Source organism: Formica exsecta, unplaced genomic scaffold (assembly GCF_003651465.1).
Source record: "Formica exsecta isolate Colony F162 unplaced genomic scaffold, ASM365146v1 scaffold35, whole genome shotgun sequence".
NCBI lineage: Eukaryota > Metazoa > Arthropoda > Insecta > Hymenoptera > Formicidae > Formica > Formica exsecta.
The window spans coordinates 272,565-282,579 of NW_021850752.1; the positions used below are offsets into that span (position 1 = coordinate 272,565).

The following is a 10,015-nucleotide window of genomic DNA, read 5'->3' on the forward strand; positions in this document are numbered from 1 at the left end:
TCCTGCGCTTTATTATTGTCGGGGTAATGGCGTGGTCCACGCTCTCGCGCCCTCCCTCCATATCGTTTATTGCTGTTCGACCACCACCTTCGACTCCTACATCTCGACCTCTCCCCGTGCTCGGCCCGTGTTGCCACCTCCTGTGTTATCGTCGACGACGTCGTTCACGACGACGGCCATGTTCCGGAACCTTATCGTCCCGTGTAACACTAAGCGGCCATGAGATATCGATCTCCGAACAGCGGATGTTTTACCTCCAAAGGACTAGAGAAATCAACGGAGTCCGCGTTTCTAGAACGAGAAACTCCCCGTCACGTTCTCTCCAAGTCGGGATTCAACGACGGGGACAACGTGACCGTGAACTTGGTGGGACGACACAGCCCCTCGAGGGATGTTTGAGGGAAGAGAATCTCCTCTCGAAACTCGAAAAGGATGATCGGTCCTTCCGTCGCTACTTTACTGCGGAAACCGATCGTCGAGCTTTGCGCGACAGATATTATAGGAGAGAAATGTAATCTTTAAATATGTCACAAAACAGGCTATACAGGGTGTCTTCGATCGATTGTACTTTCTTTTTGACGGTAGACATCATATAAAAATAACTTTAAAAAAGTGAATTTGAAAAAAGAAAAAAATATGCTAAAAATATCAAAAATGATTAAACACTATATATGTATATTGCATGTACATCTAAATAAGCGTTTATCTAATTTGCTTAAAGTATTCGACTTTTTTTTTTTTTAAATCTCTAAACTGACATTTATATAAATATATATTAGATACTACCAGTGTTTTGCATAGATAATATTGAAATCATCTAGATAAAGATAAGATAAGACAAAATTTTATCTTAGATAAAAGATGATTTATTTCAAGTTTATCTAGATAATAGATGAAATTATATAAAGCATTTTATTAAAATAATATTAAGATAACATTGCTTTAAAAAAAATAATTAAGGAAAAATGTAACAACTAAAATAATATATAGTTACCTAGATATAGATATAGAGTTATAGATTTTTTCATTGAAAAGATCACATTCGACAGTGAAAATAATAGAAAATACCACGCGCGTACAAGGCAAGTATGCACGCAACACACTTTAGGTCTATTTTTTATAGTTTCACATTAAGTACAGTGCTTAATGATTCTTTAATATGATTGGATCTTACCTTTGGTTCCCCGTTGGATCTAAATGTAAGAACCAAACATATTAAAGAATCATAAAGCGCTTACTAAGGGCTGAGTTCTGTTGAATGCAGCCATTATCTTAGATAATTTAAGGCAGATGACGCATTTTTCTATCTAAGATAAAGATATAAATAATACATCCCATTATTATCCAGATAAAGATGAGATAATGCAATTGCGTCATCTAAATGATTATCTAGATAATTTCATCTAGATAACAGCAAACACTGCATATTACACTTTTTCTTTAAATAATTTTATAGAATTCTTTTTAAATCTTCTCTTCTCTTTATGATTTGATATATATACATATATGTATATATATTTTCTTTTATTGAAAAAAGTGCCATTAGCTCGGGGACACCCTGTGCATTAAAATTTGAAATAGGCGAGCAGACGTTGCACGCGTGTGTGCGTTGTCTAACGTGGAGGTTTCCACGTTACGTCCGGCCGTGTCGAGAGGGCGATTATCTCCTGAAACGTATCGAAACGAGACGAAGAGGAGAAAAAGGAAAACACAAGACTCACCTGCTATACTGGAGGTGGAGGCGCCGAGCCAAGCGTGGGACGACTCCAACAACTTGGCCTGAAACAGAAAAGTTCGGTCGGTCAGACGTCAGTGTGCTAAAGCGGCGATTAGCGGCGATTTAACGGCCGGTTGGGAAAACGACTTAATCCCTTATCCGGACAATCTCTTTTTCTAACCGAAAGCAAAACGAGTACCGCTGCGGGATAATTATTTAATCGAAAATCGCCCGTAAGAGAGGGAGAGTTGAAGTATTTTAATCCTTGTCTAGTACCGCGTTCGGCGTCGCAAAATATAATTAGTATTTAATTTTTAATTATAAGTTGTATAACAAGGAATATTTAAATCCCTACTTAAAATCTAGTCGTCGCGTTCTAAGAAACACTTTAATCATCGAATCGCGTTTGGCTTGATTAACTGTACTTTTGTGTGTCGGATAATAAGAGAGGACTCTATAAAAAATTTAAAAGATGTAAAAAATTTTCTAAAAATTCAGGCACATTTTTGTCTGAATTTTCAGATCTGAGTGTCTGAAAGGAATTTCAGACAATCTGACTTAATCATCGGAGTTTTCATGAAAATTTAGAAAAGTGTGTCTAAAAATTCAGACAGAATGCTGTCCGAAAATTCAGACAGTATGTCTGACGCAAAGAAGCTGCAGACACTTTGTTTGAAGTTTCAATTTTCAGTTTCATTTTACAGATAACAAACTCAAAATTCTATAAAGAGAATTCATTGGATAGACAAGATAAAAGTATAGCACTTTTAATCGAGAAAGCGCGCGAATGCGACTCGACATTCTTTTTTCGCAGCTCAACATCGCTCAACTGTCCGAAAATTTGCCGAGTAAAGATTCGTACACACCGGAAACGCGAGGGTAATCGGAGCTGTTCACCTCAGCCGACAACTTTGTTAATATGCGGGGCTTTTCGAAAAGGGTTTCGCGAGACGCCGGGCACCGAAAGCGCAAGACACACGCAAAGTTGGCTCATTTGAAAAGTTTCGCCTCCCCCTCCCTCTCCCTCTGTCCCCGTCCCTCTTCCTCCGGGCCACCGCTTTCAGATTTCGCGATTTCCGCAATATCGCGGTAAGCAGGAGCACGCGCCGCTATACTTCTCGTGTACGCTACACTTCCGGCCGCACTTTCTCTCTCTCTCTCTCTCTCTCTCTCTCTCTCTCTCTCGCCTGACTTTTCAAATTAATTTTTAAGGGTCGCTCGATGCACCCAGATCGCCGCTTAAATCCTTCCGCTCCGTTTCTTCCACTTTCTCTCTCTCTCTCTTCCTCTCTCTCTCTCTCTCTTTCTTTTCTTCCCACGAGCGGGAAAAAATTTCGTTGATCCACGAAGTTCTGCTGGAATTGGATGCTGCTTTAGTTTGAAGGACGCTCGTACGGAAAGTGTTCTCGCCCTACGCTCTATCCAATCATTTAAAGAAAGTATATTCTTTATTTAGGCGCTGAACTCTCTCTCAATATTATTATACTAATAATTCACCTATCAATAAATTTAAATTACTATTAGTTCATTAACCCATCCCACATGTGTGAATATTCGAGTAGATATGAACAACTTAAACGTCATTTGACACAGTTAGATAGTTTTCAAACGTTACTCTTCAGAAGTAAAAAAATACTTCCGTATCCTTCGCGTATTGTATCGCAGAATATTGAAATTTTTCAACAGTATACAAAAGATCGACTGAAATTTCAGACATAGTGTCTGCAGCTTTTTTCCAGATGCATTGTCTGAATTTTCAGACACGCTTCGATTTTCAGACACGCTCCTCTGAACTTTCAGAAAAACGACTCTGAGATGATTAAGACAGACAGAGATGAAATTCCTTTCAGACACTCAGATCTGAAAAATTAGACAAAAATGTGCCTGAATTTCCAGAAAATTTTTTACAATGAAATCTATTCCAAGATACACTCTTCGCACCGCAGTTACCGTAAGTCGCTTTTCGGGATTCATCTCTCCGGTCATCAGGTTCATTCACGCGGAAGTAAAGAGGAGGAGGAGGAGGAGGGGGAGAGGGCAAGGGCTTTCCACGAGGCGGAGGCGAAAGGCGGCGGTGGTGCAGGCGAAATAACGTCTCCGTCGTCGTGACACGAGGGGGAGATGGCACGAGAGCGTTGGCAATTTCGCGAAATAGCCCCGCGTCAATACACGTGCACACGCATCTCTCGGCTAAACCACACAAAGAATTATTGAGCAGCCCGCTTGCTGTTTCCGACGAGCCTCGCTCGAGCCGTGGAGGAGGACGAGGAGGACGAGGAGGATGCATAAGTGAGACCAAGAGGGAGAGACAGCAAAAAAAAAAAGAAGAGAAAGAGAGAGAGAGAGAGAGAGATACCGAGTCCCGCTCTCTCTGCAGTTGTAACTTGAACGCGCAAGTAGTATATCGCGGCGCGTGCATTTTTCATTGTCTCGCGTCTCCCCCCCTCCCTCCCGCGCCCCCGTCCTCTGCGGTGCAAGCTCGTGGAACACGCCGTGCGGAGTGCATACGCGACATGCCGGTTGACGTGTGCATTGACGAGAAAATTGCGAGCGTCCCTATATATCGCGGTCGCCCACTCCCGACTCTGTGCGCTCTCTCTCTCTCTCTCTCCTTTTCTCTTTCCCCGCATTTTTTCCCGTCCTTCTCTCCTTTTTTCAAGCCGTCCCGTCGTTCTTACGTTATTGCGCTCGGAATGCAATGCCAGTTCGACCGCTTTTCTCGCGGATAATCCCGTTCGACGAACGCGACGACGACGAGAATACGAGAGACGCGATAGGGCTCGTTTGAAGATTTTTGTAATGAAAGAATTGCATATTACATACGCATACGGGCGAGTATAATAATAGGAGCGTATGCCAATAAAGATTACAATATGTGTTCTTCTTTTCTTTTCTTCTTCGTGTATCCATGAATTAACATCATAATGTAAAAGAGACAAGATGGACAAAAGCGTTTTCGAAACCATTCAAATTATATGAATATATTCTTCGTATCATCACAGCTTTAGAGAGGAAATAATGAGGTGTCCCGTTTCATGTAAGTTGTTCAGCGAAACACCACAGTGCGACACCACTCGCAAATTTTGAAATAAATTTATCATCGATCGTTATCGCATTATACTTAGAGATTAAAAGGATAGTAGAAATATAGAAACTTTGGGTAAAAAAACTCGGTAAAAAAACTTATTCTCCCAAAAGTGAGTATTTTATCTCATTAATTACTCAGAATATCCATTTTCAAAAATCTAATTTCGATGCTTATTTATTAACCTTTGATGCAAGAGGAGGTTTGAAAAATGAGCATCCAATTTACTAAAATTAGGTATCAGATTCCATGTCCTGTGTTATTCTTACTTCAGGTCCACAAAATAACAACAGTTTGAATATGCTTGACAGAGTTTTCTTCTAACTTTTATGAAACTTTAAAAATAAAAAGCATCAAAAAATATCATTAAATTATAAAAATCAAAATTAACCTGTTTTAAAATATTCAAATTCAACTGATTAAACAAATGCGAAGTAGTAATTAGTTCAACCACCATCCATTGAAATTGATTATTGACCCAGTAAACAAATTTAATTTAATTCCCATACCATCTTTTGTTCGAAGAAAACTGGCACTATCTTTCAAAATTACCAAAAAAACAATTTTTTACCCAAAAATACCGGTTTTGTTCCTTCGCCCATTTTTAAAAAACTCGGTTTTTTTATCTCTAATCATACTTGTTTTTGACATCGCGCTTAAGAACTTCAAGAAGCGGGCGTGAAATCACTTATACGGAAGAGAGCGCGGAAAAGGAGCGGCGGCGTCTCGAGACGTGCACAGAGAGACGCTGTCATTCAGCAGCAGCATCAGCAACAGCAGTCTGCATCTCAATTTGTTTCGACGTGCGACAGCAACACACGCCCACGTATATAGTCCGGTGAGTTTCTGTATGATGTATGCCGCTAATGGAAATGAGGCCTCTCGTTCTCTCTCATTTCCCCTTCATCTTCCCCGTTCCCTCTCTCTTTTTCTCTGATCCCGACGCGAAGCGCGCATCCTCGTCTTCGTCATCTTCCCCTTCATCTTTCAGGCCGGCCGACGAGAAGACACACTGGAGATCGCCCTGGCCACGGCAGGAGAGAGGAGAAAGATTCGTGAATTAAATATATCGCGCCGCGAGCTCGTGCGCGATTTTATCCCGCTTGCGAATCTCCCCGTCTCTTTCTCGCGCTCTTCTTCTGTCGCCTTCTTGCCTCTCTTCAGCATCGCATGCGCCCGCTATTAACCGCTTTCAAATTACCGGGCTGACCGCCTTGAATTTTTCACGACCGCCGCCGCCGCCGCCGTCGCGGTGTCCCGGCTTGCTCCTCTCCACGATCGAGATGCGGTCCGGCAATTCCGGAAGCTACGAACTCGACTAACGACGAGTTCCCAAAGACGACGCGCGAACAGCGAATACCGATACGTCTACTACTAATGTCGCAAGTGAGTTTTATCGCTTTAAGTGAACGTGTTTTTGCACATAATTCTGCTTTTCATCATCTATCTTTTCCCCTGTTCACCTTCTTCTCTATCTTCCTTATTTCTTCAATTTTGGTTCTTCATCAGAAAATGAACTATACTTCACTTTGAGAACTTTACTCTCATCCCTCAATTTATTTACATGATTATCGCTTAATTTATAGAAGATATATTCTTCTATCAATCTATTAATCACAGACTTATACTAAATAATTGATTTATAATTTATTTATAATTGTCGAAAGTTTCGTGGAAATTGTATATTTTGACAGAAGTCTAAAAGAGCGAGTTTTTAAGAAACCTACATATTTTGTCTAAAGATCCTTTATCAGTTGATGGCAACAAGGACGAATATTCGTCGCCAATAAATTGTAGAAGAAGAAGAAAGTAAACGCACAAAATATATTTTGCAAATATATTATGTATATAATAGGTTTATTGTCAAATTTGACAAGAAAAGAACATTGTCAGCAAAATAAAAATAATCACATATATTAACTCTAATAAATATTTCTGCAAAACTTTATTTAGATCTACTTACTTTACCTACTATAAAAGTTATTTACTAAAAATTGTAAGCAAAATACTTAAAATAATCCAAAATCTTCCTGTAAATTACTCAATTTTTTTTTTGTTTCTTGCAGTTGATTTCAAGGAATATTCACGATCAAAAGTTTTTGTTATAAATTAGAAAAAATATTAATCACAACTATTTTCTTTTACGTTAAAAACCATATTATTTTGTGATACTTTAATTCTTTTTTTTTATTGCTTCCTCATAGAGAAAGCTTTGTTTTCGTGACAAAATTTTTTTTCGAGTTTTCTTTGCCAATGAGTTTAGAATGTTCCAAAACGTCGAAAAATCATATTCCTAAAAAATGTCTGTATGTATGTATGTGTGTGTGTGTGTGTAGACGCTGTGACTTTCAGAAAATTTGAGATATCGGATTAAATTTTTTTACATGAATAGAATATTATTAAAGGATGATTGTTACTGAATTTGGTGAGTACCGGTGAAAGGGTTCATTTTTTATAAAATTTTGAATTTTTTAAGAAATGTCTGTACACGGTATCATTCAAAGATGGTTGGTATTGAATTTGGTGAGAATCAATGAAAAGGTTAATTTTTTATAAAATTTTTAATTTTTTTAGAAATGTCTGTATACATTGTAACTTTCACAAATTTTGAGATATCAGGTTAAATTTTTTTAGATGGATAAAATATTATTAAAGGATAGTTACTACTGAATTTGGTGAGTATCGATGAAAGGGTTTATTTTTTATAAAATTTTGAATTTTTTGAAAAATGTCTTTACACGCTGTAACTTTCAGAAAATTTAAGATATTGTATTAAATTTTTTTACATGAGTAGAGTATTATTAAAGGATGTTTGATGTTGAATTTAGTGAGGATCGGTGAAAGAAATTATTTTAATTTTTATTTTGCTCACAAAGTTTCCTCTATGAGGAAGCAAAAATTGAAAAATCCGCATGCTTAAAGCAGCTTAAGCATTGTAAGATAAAATGATGAGGAAGCAATGTGCAAGTTTTTAATTTGCACAATTCTACTTGTCTAGATCTATTTATTTGATTTTCCAAACAATATAAAAGTAAGAAATATCGTATGTTTTTTTTTAAATTTTGACAGCTTTTTGCTATTATTGTACAGCCAAAACATCCAGCAATTAATAGTCATAATGCAACAATCACGAGAATCGTAAGCGTGAATTCGCTCGATGATTCTCGGAGCTGGCCGCGGGATCAGACGATGACCTCCCGACACCTCCAGGATAAAGTATTCAGGCTCTTGGGATATCGTCGCGCCGCGAGGAAAACTTGGGCTATTTTCTAGCGAAACAAGTTACCGGAAAGTTTCGGCCGCGCCGAACGAAAGTTCGCTCCTCGGACTCGGGAAGAGATTCGCTTCCTTCCCGTTCGAGAGCCCGCGACAACATCGTGGATCCTCGCTTCGTCTAGGTATCAAAGTAAACGCGGTATACATGGGAAATTACACGTTACATCCAAGTTTCACGTACGAGGCGAGATGATGAAAGCGCGAAAACTCGATTCGAAAGAGAAAACTTCGAAAGAGGGCAAAAAAAAAAGAGGGGTTTATTATCCGCCTATTGTAACTTTACATAGTTATCTTTAATCTTTCCTGAATCGGTACATTTCGGTTGAAATCACGAAAATCATATACAGGGTGTCTCATTTTAATTGCCCCATCCAAATATCTTTTTTTCTCATGCCTTTTACAAAAAAATTTTTCGTACAAAAATTTTGTAACTTCGAGAGGCATATAAGATGGTGCCATTGGTTTGATCTTGGATGAAGGTCATAAGGTTATTTCAAGGTCACCTTAATTTTTTTTAATGAAGTCACCCTAATTTGTTTACATAAACCGATTCTTCGCAATATTCGACATAAATAGTTATAAGGATAGTATAATCAAAAATTTAATAGTTTACGAGATATTTTATAATTTAATGTGACATAATTTTACATAAACTCTCTATGAATTATCTCATAAAATATTTACTTTTCGATTATCTTAACTCAATACTTTTATGCACAAAATAATGAAAGAAATCAATTGGTGTAAGAAAAACACAGTTGTTTTTAAGAAAAAAAAATATAAATTTGCAACGAACAGCTACATATTTTTTTAACATGCTATGTAATAAAAATGCGACACTTAATTAATTTTGTATATAATTTTCTATGTAACTTTGTACATAATCGCTAAAAAGTCGACGTATAGAGAACGTTACTACATTATTATATTACAATATTACATCATATGCACTACGATTTCGAAGACTAAACTCTATATTATCGAACGTTTATCATACATCATAGCTTTTGCTTTCTTTTCAATATTAATGATGTAATATAGCACGTATCTCTCCGATAACACAAACGATAATTCGGAATTAAACGCATATTTCACTCGGGCATAACTCCTGATTTCGTGTTTGATGGTGCTCGAACGAGGAATGCTGCGCGGACAAAGAAATATTATGGACGGCATTATTAATGTTAGTATTAAATGTGTTTATTATCACTTCGTTATTTCCGACGAAAAATAATTACCGCCGTGTATCGCTCGGCGCGCGCTCAACTCCGCGATTTGCGATCATCCGATACCGATATTTTATTACATTCGTGCTTCTTTCGCGAGTGGCAAACGTCACACGCTTTTCCGTCACATATCCTGGAAAATATGTAAATAAACATTGATACAGTCAATTTATCTAATTTGAACGAAATGACATTCCGACTGCAGCAATCAGCCATTTCATATTAAAGAAACGTAGAATCAATATATGCCATTATGATAATAATGAAAATAAATAACGCGAAAAATTGCGAAATTGTAGAGACGTGAGTAAGCTCGTTTAAATTGGAAAGAGCTTCAATAAATAAAATAAAATGAATAAAATATAAAATTCATCGGGTGTCACGGGGTTGTATATATGAGAAATGTTTTTATATATCAACGATTTTCTCACATGAAAAAATTCAATATCCTCACGTTTCTCGAGAATAATATGACACAATCTCATTTCGATCAAATGCAAAAAGCGTATTTTATAACAATAAATATATATTAATAAAAGAGTCGCGAAAAAACACCTCTCGTCCATCCGAATATCGATATTTGACTGCGCCAATTTGACAACGAGATTAATTATCGCGACGGTCGCTGGTTGAGGAAGAAACGAAGGCGTAGGAAAGTACGCCATGAGGATTTATCACCGGTGAGGGAGGAGGAACAAGCGGGGGTGGGAA

The 10,015-nt window shown here is 37.7% G+C and overlaps 1 protein-coding gene across 5 annotated transcripts in view; it reads right to left on the reverse strand.

The window, feature by feature from the left end:
- LOC115238570 (protein bric-a-brac 1-like) overlaps positions 1 to 10,015 on the reverse strand; it is a 453,053-nt gene that overhangs the window by 19,181 nt on the left and 423,857 nt on the right. For all 5 annotated transcript variants that reach the window (XM_029812528.1, XM_029812531.1, XM_029812527.1 and 2 more), the window contains one exon: positions 1,722 to 1,779. In XM_029812528.1, coding sequence (XP_029668388.1) covers positions 1,722 to 1,779 — 58 coding nt within the window. The remainder of the gene's footprint in view (positions 1 to 1,721; positions 1,780 to 10,015) is intronic.